Genomic DNA, 19205 nt, shown 5'->3' with positions numbered 1-19205 from the left:
TTATTATTTCTGTTTGCTTTCTACAAGGCATAAATAAGATTTCATTTATTACACATGCTTCCTAGAGTTTCTTTATCATAATAAATTAAACACAAAGCGGAGGCCAATGAAGTTCTACAGCACGCTCAACCGACCTAGAGGCGGCAACCGTGAGGAACATCTGGACTTACGCACAACGCAGCGGTTTCCTCCCGGCAGAGTCTTCCAGCCTGGACAGCAGTAGGACTGCAGACGAGATCCACACACATTAGGTCTGCAAAAACACAACGATGAGCTTCAAGATCAGATTCGGCTGTGTTAATGCCTTTTCAACGAAGCCTGTGAGACAAAGCAGCCAGAGGTAATCTGAAAATTACACAAGCTTCAGTGTGAACCTGTTCATACATCTTTGAAGGCACATGTCTCACTCAGAGCAGCCCATATCACACAGCCTCACACACTAATAAAAGCAGCATTAGTCTGACCTGTGTCATAAGACTCACCCTCTCAAGGAATCGTGTTTTTCCCGTCTCTGAGATCCATCCAAATGAACAGTTGCTTTTCCATGAATTCCTGAGATTTTTATCAATAAAATTCCCAGCAGAGCAACAAACCCCACTGAACACCTCAGAGCCCCTTGAGACATGACAGATCCTAGTTTAACTGACTCCGTGAGCCTTCACAGTCTGTTAGTTCAGGAGATGAATGGAAAACCATAACAGATCCTGTTCTTGCCCTGAAATGCAAAGCTGTCAGAAAAAGCGCTGCATCGAAGAGCAGGAGGAGCGATGAAGGAGGATCTTAAGCTTTTGTCAAGGTCATTTATAAAACCGTGACGCTCACACCAGTCTACCCTATCAAAGAACAGCGGCTGGACGCGACAGGATGAGAGTCGGCTCGAGTCTTACCGTGTGGCTCAGTCGGTAGAGCAGGCGCCGGCAATGGCGTGGGTTCGAGTCTCAGGGAACGCAAACACTGATCAAACATTTGAACGCTGTGCATAAACGTGCCTGCCTCAACTCATTTTTCAACAGCGGAGTTTTATACTGTTATTATTATTATTTCGTTCAGAGGGGATGCATTTTGCATTAGATTCTTCCGACTAGAACGGCAGCCACATTTATAGTCAATTAGCTATTTGTAAAAAAGAAGGGAAAAAAAGTACTTACTTCATTGTAACTCTCTGTATTCCTGCTATTCATTGTATACAAAGTACACTGTAGGATATTTCGAAACGTCTAGATTTCTACATTAAAATGTCGACATTGACAAACCCAATATCCTGGGGAGTTCTCATCTCTTCAGCCCTGTTTATAAAGCATTTTACTTATATTTACTTACACCCCTTTTCCCCCACCGACACACAGAGACACTGACCTCAACATACGATACATGTTCTTTATTACAGATCACATCGATGTTTTCTTTACTTTTATACTCAAAATGTGTAAAGTTAGCACTGCCCTCTTGTGGTTAACAACTACCTTTACAAGTTTGTTATTAATAATAACGGATGATCAAACGCAATCACCTAACAAAGTTTCCGAAAAATAAAAACTCTATTACAAAGTAACTGAGACACAAAAGAACAAGTCACACTGTCATTATCAAACATGAATAATCCAGAAGAATCTCCAGTGACCAGCACTACAGTCAAACAAACAGACAGAATGAATTTACCCTGAATGAAAGCTGAACATGATTAAATCTACAATGATAATATAAAAAAAAAGGAAAAAGAAAAAAAACACAAACACACAACACAACAACACAACAACATATAGTGCCCAATCTCAAAACTGTGGTTTCATTGTATCATATGCACTGTTGCATATAAATGTATTAACACATTTTGCAATTATAAAACCAAATCAGAACCTATCTGATACAAAAGCGTGAACATCTGGAGTGAGGATGTTTCAGTGCTGCTGTACAAACACATGAGCCATGTGTCTGAAGTGTAAATACTCAATCACACATATACTGCAGCTGTGATCTCAATTAGTCTAACTTTTAGATGAAGAAATTAGTTTGTCTATTCGTTTATGTAGCCTACACAATTATCAAGAGCAGATGATATTAGTTAAGCTGCTGCTAGTCTTAAAAATAAATACAAAATCTTTACTGTTAATAACAAGAGGAGTGAAAAGTTAAAAGCTGAGCGAAGTGGTTAAGAGTCGACTGATTGTAGTATTGGTACATTTTCTGTATCAATATTAAGAAATCCTAACACAGTGATTCCAGGTTATTTGTAGGCTCAGCGGCCTATAGACACCGCCTGGAGTACGAGACTAAAACACTAAAAACACACCAGCCCTGAACGCCTCGTATATTTCACTCCAGTCTATGTGGTTTACGTCGGTCGGAACACAAACACAAGGATCGCTGTAGAAAGCGGACGTGTCGTCTGGCGATGTGGACGCATCATTTCACGGGTCACTGCATTTCCCACAACGCATCTAAAGTCTGATCTTGCCTGACACGATGTCGTCATACAGCTGCGCAGTGAGGGGCGTGTAGGTTTTCTGCGAAGCATCCAGGAAGTACAGCGGCTGCTGGACTGTATCCGGACTGAAGCCCTGCTGTACCAGTCTGCCCTTCTGCTGCTTAAATGTATCCGTCATGTCTAAGGAAGTCTGCAGAGGACAAAAGCAGGAAAAGCACATGAAGACAAAAGGCAATGGCAATGCTGGCAGCATGAACGTGCAAAAGTGCACACACACACACACACACACACACGGCGGTTTCATCGGTAAGCACAGGAACAGGAACATGATCAGTACAGCAGATTAAGCCCATGATGATCACATTACCAGCACTAGGCGTCAAAGGTAATTTGTGGTGTTGTCGTTTTAGGTGTGCAACTGTGCCTGCCTGTTTTTCCAGCAGACTCGCTTCCCAAAGTATTTTTCCCTATTCATTTTTCCCATAGGGAGTCTTTGTTAAAGAGTTATAAACAATGAACCAAACCAACTCGCTGCAAGGTCGATCACAACACTATAAACTTAGACTTGCAGCAAAAAAGTACTAAAAAAAACAAATAGAAAACTTTGGTTGAGTCAGAAGTTGATATGTCAGGCCAGTGATGAGAAAATCTACAGATCAGAGAGCACAGGTGAGCAGAAGAGCAGCCCAGACACTACCTGAACTCTCAGAAACCACGGCCACGCGTACGTAGGAAGAGTCTGGAGCAGATGACCGTAGAGCCTCTCTCCGTCCAATCCGTGACCGTCCTTCAACACGACAGCGGCCATCCCCGCTCGACCCTCATATCCTGCCAAAAACATCAGCATTCATTCACACCAGATCCAGGACGACACTTCATTTAAACCACTTGTAAAATGTGCTCAGTGCTTCTTTTGTTTTGGAATGGTTTATTTAACAATACTTTAAAAACATGAGAGCAAAGCAGCACTTAAATAGACTTAAGAACAGCACTGCAAATCTGTCCGATAGCTACTTCACTCCAGCAGTTGTTAGACACAGCCTGAGACTCAAAGCACCTGGTACAGCGACACCGTACACATTGACATCCAGCAGGAAGTCCAGGCTGCCCAACACTTCAGACACCTCTGTGGTGGAGACGTTCTCTCCTTTCCACCTGCAAAGCAGCAAAACAACATGACCAATGATGTGGCGTCGCTGCCCTAAGGAGGTCAGTGTAAATAACGTGTTCTCCAGCGCTCACAGAGAGCCAGATCGTTCTGCCCTTTCTTAGGATGCGAAAACTAAAAACATGGCAAATGGACCAATAAGAAGTGTCCTAGCAGTCACTGGAGTATATATATATATATATATATATATATATATATATATATTTTTTTTTTTTTAATTATATTATATTATATTATATATAAATATATTCATCTGCGATTATGATTTACGGCTCTGTGTATTAATTGCCGCTCCAGCTGAACGCACGTGATGGAGATTTAATTACTACTAAAAGTACCGGCTTTACTGACTAAACGAGCCTCACAATCCCATGCTATTTATATATATATATATATATATATATATATTTAATTTTTAATTTTTAATTTTAATTTTCAATTTTTGAGGCTGTGTCTATTATTGTCTTTGTTTAGTTTTCTTGAATGTATTGTACAGCACTTTGGGCAGCTCTTGAGGCAGCAGAAATGTGCTAAAATAAACTAAACAATTTTTCGTTTAATATTTCACATATGTAAATACATCAGCCATAAATTTCATCATGGAGCGAAGGCGGAGCGCCGTTTCTGTTAAGTGAGGAGCGGAGCGACAAACGGGAAATGGTGAACCCGGAGCGGAGGGGTTATTGAACGCTTGGAGCGCGGAGGAGAAATTGCCGTCGCTCCACTCTACTCACACGCTCTGCTATACAGGCTATAGGTGGAGACTAAGAGCTGGAAAACAATCGTCTGTACTGCGAGAACTCTTCAGCTCATTGTGTCCCTTCCTGTACTGGGGTGTTTTTTCCCTTATGCACAATGAGGAATTACTTTATTACTTCTTGTTCTGAAAGTGCTGTGAAAAGAAATGATCTAGCACAAAGTCACTCTTTAGTTAAGTTCATACTTTGACAGTTTAGAGTCGGCGAACAAGCGGCACCCGCTGCACAGAACCCCTCTCTGATCCTCTGCGGTCACCAACCTCCACTAACCCTGCCGAGGCCAGTAGAACCTTCAAGTAGTAGTTTAACAAACTCTAAAACTCGCTTCTTTTCTGCATTACAGGTCTGCTCCGGCAGAAACTCGGCTGGCGCCGCTGCTCTTATGGCTTGTGATGTGGGCAAAAAACATCTTCTGACAGAATGGATGTAAAGTCTGCAGCAGGTGTGTAAGTTCATATGTGTGTGTGAGAAGTTTCACTTTATTGCTTAGACAGGAAATTCCCAAAGCTGCTCCAGACAGGAAGCGCCCTGCATCTGTGACTTTACTGTGTGAAGGTTGAGCTTTTAGGCAGATTCTTTAGAAGTCTCACCAAGGTAGTCTTGGACCCTCTGCCAAAGCCCTGAACATTTTCATACAGAATACTATCACAGGACTATGTAACCTGCTCCTCCTCTCTGAGCTACTTCATGCATTCTGACATATTTACACTGCTAAAGAGCTAAACATGACCAAAGACTCAAAAAAACAGTTGGACGTATGACGGAGTCTTTGTGGAACATACACTCCTTCAGGGTGCGTTTAAGTTTCAGAAAGTTTTTTCTGAGTGTGGCCCTGCATGACGTCATAAAGGCCAGAATTGCTCGTATGGGCACGTATGGGAGACGAGCGAGCCACACGTCAACCAGGAGCAAGAGCAAGCCCATCAAGCGCTGCACAGAACTTGCTCGAAAAGGATTTGTCGTTTTGTTTTTAGACCTTGAAAATCAACAGTAACACCAAAGAAGTGTGTTTTTGGTTGTGAGGAAAGATGACCTCGTTCAGCCGCCCAAAGAACCCAGCGTTAAGGGAACAGCGGATGCAGCAATGGAGCTGTGCGAGTGCGTTTGTTTGTTCCCCGTGTTTCGGTGATGAATGTTTAGAAAACAAATTAAATCAAAGTTTGAAGTCAAAGTTTTTGTCTCCGTTTAATGTCGACGTCACAGCTTGCAAACGACCGCTACCCGAAAGCTTCGCCTGCTCGTGACTCTTTAGCCTCCAGGAGCTTGACTGTTCCCAGAGAGAAGCGTAAAGCTGTATCTGTCTTTTATAAATCTGATAAAACTAAAGACCCTTCAGAGACACGAAGGATGGAACGCTACTCTATAGGTACTGAAGATTAACAAGAGATCAGCAGAAACGGTTTGTGTTATATCCCCTTAAAAGCTACAATGCAGTTGAATGCAAATATTCCCAACAATTACAAGCATGAGGGGAAACACAGTCAAATAAAGACCTGAATGTGTCTCCAATCCTGTCTTTGAAGTAGACGAAGTCTCTGTGGTCCTGGAGCATCAGATCTCCCGTGTTGAAATACACGTCTCCCGTCCTAAAGACGTCCCTCAGGAGCTTCCTTTCCGACATGGCTTTATCACCCGCGTAGCCCAGGAAAGGGTTGGTGAACGTCACTGGAGCCACCAGTAACCCTGCTTCCCCTGAAATCACACGAGTCTGAATGTGAATAATGATTTCCTCAGCACATTCTCCCAAACCAGCATAAACACGACAGAAAGCAAGTTCCCTCACACGCTCATCGTTTACACAAGGGTTGCGGTCTTAACATCCTTACCAGTGATCCGGTCTGCATTTCAGAGTCAGCGGTATTCTAACTAATATGATGCTCCTAAAAATGAATCTCTATGAAACAAATTTATAATGATCTCACCTTTACTCACTTTAATGCAGCGTCCTGTGCCCGTCCGTATGGGTTCATACGTTTGTGGATCACATCTTAAAAACTCAAATGGCAAACTGAGCTGAAATAAAACAGAGAAAACATCCACATCAGACAGTACATTTCACATTTATGAATGAACTGTGATTCCTTTCTGAACCTTATTTTCAACACATTTATCAAACTCTTTAGCAGTTGCATTAATGACTCTCAAACTGAAAACAGACCTTATTAAAATAACTGGCTCGCCCAATTGGTCCAATTTCAGCAGTGTAATTAACAAAGCCAATACTGGCCTCCGTTAAACCATAAGCTTCACGAATTTGGATTTTTCCAAAACGCCTGAGAAACTCCTTCCAAACATCAGCTCGAAGACCACTTCCTGCAGCAAGGCGAACTTTATGAGCCACTTCCTCTGCCGTCTGTGGACAAGAAATCGGTGCTAAAGTTCAGCAACAGCATCTTTAACAATCTCATCGACCTCAAAACAATACTAATGCACTGAAATCTCATCTTTGATAAAACGAATAATATACAACACATATTTCAGCATATAGTACAAAGTTCAGTACCTTGGGTTGACTGACCAAATATCGACAGAGTTCCCCAATATACTGAAACACAGTAATATCATACTTGAGACAGTCCTTCCAAAACTGGCTGGCAGAGAACTTTCTCTTCAAAACACACGTCGCCCCTAAAATCCAAAGTTAGAATTAGGATTGTTAGGATCACACTCAGCCACGCTTTCCCTAGACAAAAGCAGCACTCGTAAGAAACGTTCATGCTTTTAAATGCCTTTACCACAGTCACTTACAGTATTTACAGTGTAGCAAAACAAGTTATTCAGTCGCAGCTGTGATTTATTCTTGTAGTCGTAACTGTAGATTCATTGTAATATCATTGAGCGATCGTACCGAGTTCGATGCAGCCGCCGATGCCGAGCAGCGACGCAGACATGTGGTAGAGCGGCAGCGTCAGATAGACTCTATCGCAGGCACGAGCGCCACACAAACGGAGGAAGGCCATGCACATCACCGCTTTGATGTGACTGATTCGAGCGGCTTTCGGCAGTCCTGAGAAACAAGACAGTCAGTACAACAGAACAGCCCAACGCACGACAGACAACTCTAGATGTACCAGTAAGCGGCTGCCATGTCTCAGCGGTCTACACTATGACCCACTGCGTAAGTTTCCCTATACACCTCAGAACAGAATAGAAATTGCCATATGAATGGCCCAGCAGTGTCTGGGTAAAGCCGTAGGTTTACAATACAACATACATCCTACAAAATAACAAATATACACAATGATGTGCATGTAAACACAGGCCAAAAGTACTGAAAACTGAAAAACTAATATGATTACTCAATGAAATACATTTCATTTGAAAAACTAAACCATGAAAGAAATCTTTAATAAGACCTTTAATTGCAGCAAGTGAACAAATAATCGAATTTGATAAAGCTAATAATTGCTTCAGCTTTAAGTGTGCTATTCCAGTATTACACACAATGGGCCTCTTTCATGAAACTTGCGTAAATATAGGAGTAAATTCTGAGTAATCTGCACGTAAAACAGACCTTAGCATAATCCTCACCTATGAATTACAGCTACGCAAAATGCGTGTCCAGGAACGCAACGGAATACCAGGTCTACTTTCTCAGGTTTAGCACCAGTATATTGAATAAAAGCAAAAAAAGATTAACAGGTCGTATGCCTAACAATAAATATTTTATTAACTTGTGTCCACCAAAGAGTTTTTAGCCAATAAAAAAAATGTCAGGCGCTCTTCTGAAAACGGCCAGCCGGTAGCGCTCGAGAACGCTTTCGTGTATTACTAGCATCTCATTTTTAAGAATTGTACTAAATATAAAATAAAGCACTATTGACTTCTCTATTGTTGTAGGATGGTCGGTCGATATTTGTCCCATCCCTCCTCTATTTACGGCTGAATGGTGACAGTGACGAGTGCTATCAACTCAGCTACAAAAAATAAATAAAATAGAGCGCGAGGGCAAATTAACTTGTATTTATTATGGCAGCGCATCAAAATTCAGTGTCATCAGTTTGCCAAAAAGAACACAGAACATTTTACGTACCATTTCCACGTGGTAGGGAGCAGGTGTACACTTCTTTCGCACCAGCTAAGATTTTCATGAATTCGAAAGTTTACGTCAGAGCGGCTTTACGAACGATTTACTCAAACATTCGTTCTGCTCCCGTTCCATGAATGAGGCCCATTGTTCAGGCACTGACTTACAGCGATGGATCTGAAGTGTTTTTATTCTTTTGCTCTTTTGATAAAGACTGTATGTTTTATGGTAGCGGTGCATGAGTTCCTGCTTTATCCCAAGTACTGTAGAGTGGTGGTATGACCAGCTCTTTACACAGATTTCACCTTGATATGTTAGCATTTAACAGCTGTTAGCATCTTCTCTAGGAGATGATAAGGCCGTCCGTACTGTACCTGTCGTGCCAGATGTGAAGATAAACAGGAAGTTGGACATGAGGTTGGGCTGAGGGGCGTCGATCACGGGCTTCTCTGGAGAGGCGGATTCCAGCTTGTCCAGCAGCGTCCGGACGTTCTGATGCGCTGAGCTCTCGGCTGCCACCCAAACCTCAACCCCGCCGTCGGTCAGCGCCGGCAGCACCTCATCCAGAAACCTGATCAAATCTACGAACAGTTCATGCCATTATGGGACAGCAGGAGTAAAAAGGCTTTTATATCAAAGAGCACGACTACACATCACGTTATAAATGATGTCAGTATGGTAATATACTAAAAGAACTGCAAACTGAACAGAGCATTTTGATCTAATTTGTAGAAATTTAAGAAGCTCTTGCAAAAGCTTCTTGAGTGCTGCAGACTAACTCCTATTCTCAAAATTGAATGATCAAATTGTACAGGAAAATCTACATTATGAGCTGAATTATTCAGTGAGAATCTTTCAAAGAAAGTTTATCTATTGAACTCAGCCATCCTTATGATTGTTGTGACTCAAGCTTACTAATCAGAGCTACAGATTTCTTGAAGTGTGATTTCAAAATGAAATGTCTCAGAATGTTTGTGAACTCAAGAATTTCGTCTTCCCTTCAGTTACAGTTACATTCAGTCCAGCTTTCAAACTTCAAATCTCTCTCAAGTCACAATCAAAAGATGCTTTTTCTTTTGTTTTGCAACAATGTTCAGGCGAGAAAACTTTCTCTTGACGAACTTTTGTTGTTTGTAACAGATGTTGGTCAAATTTGAATTTATTTATTTATTTATCGTTTACAAAACAAAACAAAAAAGACACATACACAACACGTGCAAATGGGCAACCAAAACGAATACAGATTTCCTTTGGGGTTTATTCTTACACCTGAAGGATAGTGACAAACTGCATAAAAGCATTCTGTGCTCACACACACACACACACACACACACTGATGATGTTCTCACAAGATCAAACATGTTCACGTTCGCTTTAGCTTGATGGGAAGCTGCCAATGAGGAGCACTGAGAGAGCAAGAAAAGTCGGAATCTCTCCTGGGTTTTTGTATTTCAGATCGCAGCTGTATAACGTGTCACCGCATGCATCACCGGCCGCGTTCAGAGCTCCCAGAACAAGCGCTTTGGCTGTTCTACCTGAGCGTTGCGTTCGCGCGACGGCTTGTGACGCTTACCTGAGCCAATGACGAGCGTTTTGGCTCCACAGCTGCTCAAACAGTGCTGCAGCGACTGGGATTTGATGTTAAAGTTGAGAAACGCGACCTCGCAGCCCAGTTTACAGAGACCGAACCAAACGCAGATGAAATCCGGCTCGTTATTCATCAGAAGAGCCACAACATCGCCGTGTTTCAGAGCACAGTGCGATTGCAGCACGTTCGCGAATCGGTTACTCCGCACATCCACGTCCCTGTACGTGAGGGTTTGCTGTTCGAACACAACGAACGCTTTGTGCGGGATGTTTCTGGCTTGGAGCTCAAAGCACTGGAGATATGTGACAACTCCGCGCTTCATCCTCGCCATCATCGCCCTCCCCACGCGCCGAACTTTCACGTAGTACATCAAGTCGTCCCAAAAGTAAGGGTAAAACCTCCTCTGAATGAGCAGAAGAGTAACGATCCCGACGGCCAGAGTGCTGATGGCCCAGCTCATCGTGACGGGCTGGCGTGTAAGTCGCACGCCGATGAGAACTGTTTGTGTTGAGCTGCTGGAATCTTCACCCCATATTTAAATACCCTCACACGCTACTGCGCGTGCGCAAGACTGGGCTCTCAACCTCAGTCTCATTGAACCGTTCATTACATCCCTTCTCCTGAAACACACAAGTACGTGCAGTACGCCCGCCCGGCGAGCAGAGATCGCTTTCCTCCCTCCTCCCACAGAGTGCTGAAACCAACATTTACCAACATCACCAGGATGCATAAAGTCCAACCCTCTCAGAAGCCAATAAAGCCGTCTCTTACGCTCAGAAGTGCTGTCCAGGTAGGCATCGTGTCTGTGAGGCTCAAACATGCGGAAATGCACATCAAATGACCGTCTCTGTATAAACCACTCTAGATTACTTTTGAATAAGTCGTGCTAAAATCTGCAGTACTTTCCCACACTGCAACTGGGATGATGCTCTCATTCATACGAAACATGGCGGCTTGTTTTAAGTGAGTTGTTTACAATAACCTTTGCATGTTTTACCGACTAAGTAACACGTTGATACATATGAATTATATGCGTTATACTCGGTGTTCATTTGAATAGGCTATTGAATTTGAAATGTACCTAATATTGTGTGGCTTCATATTTTTGTGAAAACTGATGCATTTTGTTTGTGAGGATTCAGAGATGAATAGAAGTTCACAAGAAGAGCATTTATTCAGAAATATTTAGAAACATTTCATTTGTCTCAATTTATTTTTTTTTTATGGCAGTTTCCACAAAATATGAAGCAGATGTTTTCCACATTGATAATAATCAGATAATGCGGCAAATCAGCATATTAGAATGATTTCTGAAGGACCATGTGACACCCCTGCTGGAAAAAAAACAAAAAAAACAATAGACAACATTACAAAATTTGTAATGGTTTTAATGGAAACTGTAATGGACCCTGTTGGTCTCTACTGATAACTGATCACCTTCTGTTTGATGGCTTGTTAAAACCAATAAATCCTAATGGAATATGACCAAAACACACTACAGAAAAACATTTTTAAATGGTTTTAATGGTTAAAAGTTGATGGTTTGTAATGCTTGTTTCTGAAGACTGGTACTGAAAATCATTCAGGAATAAATTACATTTGAACACATTCATACAGAAAACAGCTATTTTAAATTGCAATAACATTTCACAGTTTTACTGTAATACTGTGTTTTTTAAACCATTAAATGTAGTCTTGGAGAGCAGAAGAGACTTCTTTCAGAAACACACTCTTGGATAAAAAGGTTGTGTATAGATGCCTTAATGAACCCTTTTCCCCTTGAGTGTAATCTTTTAAACAAACTCTTGATGGGTGGTGTATTAAAATGTGGTTGTCTTCTATGGATCAGGGTTTTTAGTATCTTGGTGATGATATTCATAAATATTATAAATAGATATCAAAAACAACAAATGGGGTCTTATTAACACTAACGCATGTGAGTATTTCGCTGTCAGAGTAAACGGAAAATCAGTGCAGAAATAATGAAGACACCCACATGATGGCGCTAAAGCTCAAGAGGACGATTTCATTACAACTGACAGATGCTTCCATATCAGTGTGGATTAAAAATGAATCTTAAATTATTATACTGTATAATATATTCATTATATATGGGTACAGTTGTGAAATATGTATGGATATTGTTAGTTTATTAGGCAGTACAGGAAATGGGTCAATATCACTGTAGGGTGCCCTTTGGTGTCATGATAACCTAACATAAAAAATGACCACGAAAGGGTGTGTTATATTAGGCTTTTTTTAGTTTTTTTTTAAATATATTAATAAAAAAGCATTACTTGACTCTTTAGATACATTTTTTAAGTTTTGTGTAGGAGGACGTGTGTTATTTTGCTATGTCTCATGAACTGCTCATTAAATTTGAATGAGAGTAGGATATAGTCAAATCATAACATGTTTTAATGTTGTTCTCCTATTAATATTTTGTTAAAGAAGAGATTACTCAATTTGAGTCTATTGACCATTTGTTAATAAAAATGATATATTTTTTTTTAATAAAACAGAGGAGTTTGTCAATGTCCCTTGAATGGTAGTCCACCCTGTCGTATTGGGGAATCCGCCCCTTTAAGAAAAGGCTGTCCCCGTTAGTGATATTAGGACAACAGATTTTTTGTCTGTTCAGTGGCGGGAATGTCAGAATTTCAGAGGTGAGTAAGAGTGACTTTTAAATGGACATATTTTCTTCGTACGAGTTTGCTTACTTGCTTTTCCTAAGCTTAACACGTCCACCCTGATTAGAATACAGTATTTTCAAAATATGTAAGTTTAAATATTCCAAATTCCCTTCAACACCCAGACTAACTATGTAGCAAGTTACAGTTTGTTGTAAGCTAATATGAAAATGGAGCTCAAAATCGTGTCGGCCACTTAGACCTGATAGGGTGGACATACACATGACAGAGTGGACATAGCATTCATTTGCAGTTAATATTGCTTAAAGCTAAAATTGATATATGGGGTGTCTATATGACTGAGAATGTAATTATATTGTTTATTATTATTACATTATTTTTTTCAAAGTTGAATAAATGTTTAATTGTCATAATTTGTCATGTTTTATGTTCTGCTTTATGTGTCCACCCTGTCATCTTGATGTTTTAAAATAATATTTGAAATAATAATTCAGTCATATCTGTATAATCCAGTGTGTTCAATAGTTAGGTGTGGGGGCAATAACATGCAAACATAAAACTGCATCCAAATATCACAGTTTTCTCCACATAAGAAAAAATATGTGTTTGAATTGTATGAGTTTCTTTAAAAACACATGGTTTACATCAAATCTTTTATGTATTTATAATTTAAAAGCAGACAAATAACCTTGTTTAGGAAAGGGACATTATACCTTTCAGAAAATATCATTTACATCTTAGTATCGCAACGAAAAGGTTTTTACCAGTAATATATGTGTCCGTGATGGGGTGGACGTATCTTATGGTTTATGCTTCGATTAATGACCCATAATTATCTAATTAAATGTGTAGGAGCTCAGCCAATATGTTTCTATAGTACTTGAGTGTCTATGAGTGTCTACTATTTATGACATGACATAAAGCGAATGGAAAATTAAGACCAACATTTTTGAGTTTTGTGAGGGTTGACAGGCACTCTATGGTGATATTGACCCAATTACTGTTGTCATGTTTTGTATGTCTTATAGTTAGTCTAAATGTGCAAGAAATATTTACTGTAGCTCTGAAAAGGCTTCCACAGAGAACCGTTGACTCTCTTTCTTTATTGAATGAATGAATAAAGAACAGGGTGACTATTGCTTTCACAGCATCACAATAACTGCAGCCCAGTGTAACACAAAGCCCATTTGGATGTAAACAAAATGCCCTACATAAAGGACTGAACAGTCCAAATTAACACACAGACTGACACTAGAAGAACCTCAGTCAGAAAACTTCGACTGTGTGTCCACGAATGGGCTCAAACAGGACTTGAATATTTTAAAGGGAGCACTGCACGCCCATTTTGCACAAGTTGATATGATTCTTTAAGGTCTTAATTAAAACTCTGTAACATGCTTAATTGGTCAATGGTAGTGTAAAAAACAACCTTTTTACCATCTCAAAATCAGACCTGTTCACAGCAACCTGTTTTGTTGCATGTTCCTTTAAATGCTAGTGAGCTCTGCTCAGCTTAAAGAGATGGTAAAGATCTAGTAGTATTGATGCCAAAGTGTCTAAATCCTGTTTTATTTAATTTAACTGGAACGTCTAACTGCAACAGACCCATAGCCAATGCATTGACAGGAAAACATTCACATTTGTGAAGATTTATTTTATAACCAGAGAATGATCCAGATCTTTCTAATATGGATAAAATAACTGGGAGCCTTGAAATTGGGTTAGAAATATATAATAATAATAAATCATCTGCATATAGCGACCATTTAATTTCAATTCCTGACTGCACTACGCCATGAAGCAAAGGGAAGGACTTCAGATCTGTCGACAGTATGAGCAATGCGAACAGCAAAGAGGAGGATGATGGGACCGCAGGCCCCCACCATGTCAAACATTTCAGGTTTTACTATCCTTGTGGGGACATTTGGTCCCCACAATGTAGCAAGAACAAGTACACACACACAATCCAATTAATCAGTGTTGAATAAAAAGCTTTGGAAATCCATTTTTGACATAATTTCATCATGTTACATTTCTCCCCAGGGTATGTTACAATGGGATGAACTGTAACATTTCACTCCTCGTGTTTAAAACTAGACAATGCATTTTCTGTTTGTCATGCAAAGATAACAGCTACGTCATTCCTGTAGCAGATACTTGTAACTAGTTTGAATCACACTTTGAATGCACTGGCTTGAAAGAACTCCAAGAAACAGACAGAAATGTCAAAACTGTTACAACCCTCCCCGGTGTCCCCTACAGTAGCACACGAGGTGTGGAGGATGATGGGAAAGTCTTCTGACTGTCGATATTCAACAAGCATAGCAGTTCAGAATTCTTTAGGCATCTTTTAGGAATCATGGCTTGTTAATGAACTTCTTCAAAGACTTTGTAATCAGTAGCAGCCTGACAAGTCATGATTGAAACCAAACGTTCTCCATTAAAATAACAACAACAACAACTCTCACTCAACTGCTTCCAGAAACAGTTTTACATTTACACTTACTTATTTAGAAGTTCACCATTTCATGTGTAACTTATTCACTGCAAAAGCATTTATCCAAAGCTTACAAGTGAGAATAGTATGGACTATTAATCTATAACAAATCTCTGTTAAACTGTAAAAAAGAATAAAATGTGTAGACAGCTGCTATGAACACTACTACTAATTTAAAGTAGCTTTGCATGCTGTCCATGAGATGCAAATGTGACTATACATTCGCACAGCACATGAACTTGTTCACAGAGGCAGGCACACATTCACATGTACTAAATGAAGTGCACGAGCGGGGAAATAAACAACCGAGCGCTCGCTCTCTTATGGGCGTGGCGCTACTAAAGTATGCGCCACGCCCAGTTCCTATGGTAACTCCTATGGCAGACAGTAAACTTGATAAACAGGGCCGAGCGCGTGGCCTTGGCGACCCGCCCACCGACTAGGGCGGTTGTACAACAACAGTCACGTGACACACCGAACGTTGCATAAATTAGGATGACACTGGTGTAAGGCGTTTAAAAACATCCATTAAACAAGCCGACCGGTCCCGGAGCAGTTCGGCGATGTAAACGGGTAGACGGCTTGAAACGGCTTGATTCGTCAGAGATGTTGTCATGGGTCGCGGCGCTGCTGACGGGAATCCTCACCGCGCATCTCGCCCAGCGCTGGTGTTTTCCGTACTTCTGGAAGGACGCGCTGTTTCTAATGAGAGTCATACGATACGGAGCGCGCCTGGAAATCTACAAAAGAAGATCACAGATCATGACGGTCGTGGACAGGTTTGTTCAACAAGCCCAGCGCATTCCCGAAAAAGCCTTTCTAATTTACGAAGGGGTGACGTACACCTACGGAGAGCTCGAGGAGCGCAGCAACAGGGTGGCGCACGTGTTTCAAGACGCGGTGAAGAAGGGAGACACGGTCGCGCTTCTCATGAGCAACGAGCCCGATTTCATCTCGGTGTGGTTCGGCTTCTGTAAACTGGGCTGTGCTGTGGCGTTTCTCAACACGAACATCAAATCCAGATCACTGCTGCACTGTTTTAACTGCTGCGGGGCCAAAGTGCTGGTGGTCGGAGCAGGTAAAGTGACTTCTGTCAGCTTCGCGTCCTTTACAACTACACGGAAATGTGTGAAACGGCGTCTTCGTTCTGTAAAGCAGCTATAGAACCAGACCGCCTCCGTTAAAACGGCCTGAACCGGGAACATAAGACCACTGTTTTGCTCAAAACAAGACATAAAACTCTTCTATTTCTACGTTGAACTTCATGTTTACGTAAATAATGACGTGAACCACATATTTAAAAATGCCAATAATAATAATAATAATGCTGATGACATGTAATCTGGACTACGTAATCCCGTTCCAAAAATCAACAGTACTTGTAATAAGATTATTTTGCATTTTATTCATTACAGTGTACAAGACATGTAGACTGAAGTCAAAAGTAATCTAAAAGTAATCAGATTTTATTACCTCAACTGTTCAATGTAATGGATTACGTTACTAGCTACAATTTCAGTCACATCATTTGGAACCAGTAACAGACTACAATTTGTAAGTAATTTGCCCAGCACTGTATATGGGTCAGCACTGACCTTTGATCCTTTAATCTTTGACATGTAACAGTGCTTACCTGTCTACAGGTGCTGGGCTGTTTCGCTAAATCGAAGTCAGAAGCTGTAATCAGATCAATCACTAAGGCTTTGCTTGAGGCATGGATGCACTGTAAACATTCTTATTGTTCAAGTATTACACATTTTAATACATTACATCTTTCATAAGTCCGATTATGGAGCACCATATTTATTTTTTTGTCAGGAACGGAAACGAGACTGAGAGGAATAAGTGTGTTCAGTGGATTGTACCCCTTTTTAACAACATGCTGACTGTTCAGCTGAAGAAATGTCTTTCTGAAAAAAAAAAATAAATAAATAAATTGACAAAAGCTCCATGAAACAGTTTTGAAAGTTGTAAATCCCATATCGCATCAAAAACCAAATTTTTCCATGGTTATATCAGTTGTCATGTTTTGTGGCATGTGAAATAGCATGTTTATTTATATGAAGAGTTTTTTCACAAAAACAAAAAAATCTTGCTTTTTGTTATGTTATCATGTTTTTATTGTCTTTTCTCTTTCACCCAATCAAAATAATCCAACTGCACTTTGATTGAGATTGGAATTGGAATGCAGAGTGAAAAAACACAATTTTTAAAAAGTTGTTAAAAACATTAATTAAAATAAAGGTTAAACATTATTAAGTGCTTACATTAAGTGTAAAACATATATTTCGTGTTATCATATATAAGTGTTCCATCATTTAGTAGCAGTGATTATAATTGTTTTTGTAGATCTTCTGGACACTTTAGAGGACATTATTCCCAGTCTTCAAGAGGACAGGATCGCAGTTTGGTGTATGACGCGAGAGGGCTCTCGTCCCGGCGTCCACAGCCTGCTGGATAAGATTGAGAACGCGTCACCGGAGCCCATCCCAGCTGAGCGCAGGTCCGTCCGCTGCCTCAAAACCCCCACGCTGTACATCTTCACTTCAGGAACAACAGGTACGAGCAGAGTTTCAGCCTTTTCATCCAGCCCTGTTTTTCAGGGGAACCCAAAGACCCTGACGAACAGGTTCAGTGTTTGATTAGCGTTGGAGGGTTGAGGGTTGAACGTTGAGCGCTCATGACCCCGGGGCCAGATGCTGAGCGTTAAATAGCAATGCTAAAGACGAGCCTCTCCAGCTACATGGATTGCCATTTTAAATATTATTATTGCCATGATACCTCAGGCAGCTTAATGGCCTCAACAGATTCCCAAACACAACACTCTGTAGGGCCTGTATGTCAGATAGAAGTCGTCCTGCATGAACCAAAATCAGCTTCTTTTGCTTAAAAATGCTGGTAACACTTTATTTTAAGCACCAGTTCTCAATGATAACTTCTTGTTTTTTAGCGTGAGTATGACTTAATTTCACACTTAATTTCAATTTAAAATTGTCCACACTTAATTTCCAGTGATATCGTTGACTTGATTGCACTGATGCTATTTGAACTGAACTGAGCTGGACAATGACATCACTGAATCAATGATGAGCTGAAAATTGAGTGTTTTCTGTTGACCTTTTGCATTTTAGCACAATATTTTTCCTATAGCTGCTTTGAGACAATTTGTATTGTTAAAAGCGCCATATAAATAAACTTGACTTGACTAGACTACTAGAATATTGGCTGGTTATTAGTACTTGTAAAGCACATTAATGCTTTATTCTGCATGACCACTTTCCAGATCCCTTAATCCTACACCATATCTAACATGATCTAAAAGGGAAATGTATTCTGACTACTTTTTGATTACTTTTTGATCATTTTTGATTGAACTCACTTATCAGATACATTTGAATGGGATTATTGTGTACCATATTGATGTAAAAAAGAAAGGAAATATATTCTGTTCTTTTTTATCTTTTTAGTGTATTAAACATTACATTACATCAGGGTTTCCCAAACTGCGGTTTGTGAAAGAAAGATTGAGCGTTTTTTTTTTTTTTGCCTCTTCTAAACCCTATCCTTAGTTTATTTCACCTGTCATGCTGGTGTCGTGCAGTAGGTGGCGATATATATTTTTAAGTGGGTTTGTCAATCACCATTACGAGGAAAGAAGACACTCAAAAGTGTTTGCTCAGCCTCCATTTAAACGGAAATTTGAAGAAATGTGTGTGCGTGAAGTGTGAGAACCAGTGAGGTTTGTTCTAGTACATCCAATCTGGTCTCATGATGAAAACGTATCTGTGAAACGTTTTCACGAGACGCGAAATACATACCAATAACATACATCACTGCAGTTTCCTCTAGAGGCGGTAAAACAGCAAGCACTCGTAATCATTTTTGTACACAGGTATGATTACAGCTCTATATGTTTCGCTTTCCAGGTGTAACAAGCTTGCTCGGTAGCTCAGCCAGCACGGAATTAGACTTGCGTAATCCTTGAGTATGAATGCTGTGAAAAACGTGACTCACGATGAAAGCCGAAAGATGAGAGATCGCAAAACAAGTTAAAGAGCTGTGCTTGCGATTGCGTTTTTACGAAATATTCA

The 19205-nt window shown here is 40.4% G+C and overlaps 3 protein-coding genes across 3 annotated transcripts in view; 1 reads left to right on the top strand and 2 right to left on the bottom strand.

Annotated features, from left to right (window-relative positions):
- LOC127162573 (fibrillin-2) overlaps nt 1-1244 on the bottom strand; it is a 115431-nt gene extending 114187 nt beyond the window's left edge. The window contains exons 1-3 of the mRNA XM_051105368.1: nt 888-1244; nt 483-715; nt 171-253 (exon numbers count right to left, since the gene is read on the bottom strand). Coding sequence (XP_050961325.1) covers nt 171-253; nt 483-625 — 226 coding nt within the window. The 5' untranslated portion in view covers nt 626-715; nt 888-1244. The remainder of the gene's footprint in view (nt 1-170; nt 254-482; nt 716-887) is intronic.
- Nucleotides 1245-1363: 119 nt separating this feature from the next.
- Nucleotides 1364-10601, bottom strand: LOC127162575 (long-chain fatty acid transport protein 6). The gene is made up of 10 exons (XM_051105371.1): nt 9952-10601; nt 8753-8959; nt 7200-7358; nt 6855-6979; nt 6510-6704; nt 6274-6364; nt 5845-6043; nt 3483-3580; nt 3123-3253; nt 1364-2615 (listed from the first exon to the last, which is right to left on the bottom strand). The coding sequence occupies exons 1-10, from the start codon at nt 10424-10426 to the stop codon at nt 2439-2441; spliced, it is 1857 nt and encodes a 618-aa protein (XP_050961328.1). The 5' UTR covers nt 10427-10601; the 3' UTR covers nt 1364-2438.
- Nucleotides 10602-15610: 5009 nt separating this feature from the next.
- slc27a6 (solute carrier family 27 member 6) overlaps nt 15611-19205 on the top strand; it is a 28662-nt gene continuing 25067 nt past the window's right edge. The window contains exons 1-2 of the mRNA XM_051105370.1: nt 15611-16192; nt 17464-17673. Coding sequence (XP_050961327.1) covers nt 15721-16192; nt 17464-17673 — 682 coding nt within the window. The 5' untranslated portion in view covers nt 15611-15720. The remainder of the gene's footprint in view (nt 16193-17463; nt 17674-19205) is intronic.

This window comes from Labeo rohita, unplaced genomic scaffold (genome assembly GCF_022985175.1).
Source record: "Labeo rohita strain BAU-BD-2019 unplaced genomic scaffold, IGBB_LRoh.1.0 scaffold_97, whole genome shotgun sequence".
Classification (NCBI taxonomy): domain Eukaryota; kingdom Metazoa; phylum Chordata; class Actinopteri; order Cypriniformes; family Cyprinidae; genus Labeo; species Labeo rohita.
The sequence above is the reverse complement of the archived record's forward strand: the minus strand, read 5'-3'. Positions and strand labels throughout refer to the sequence as shown.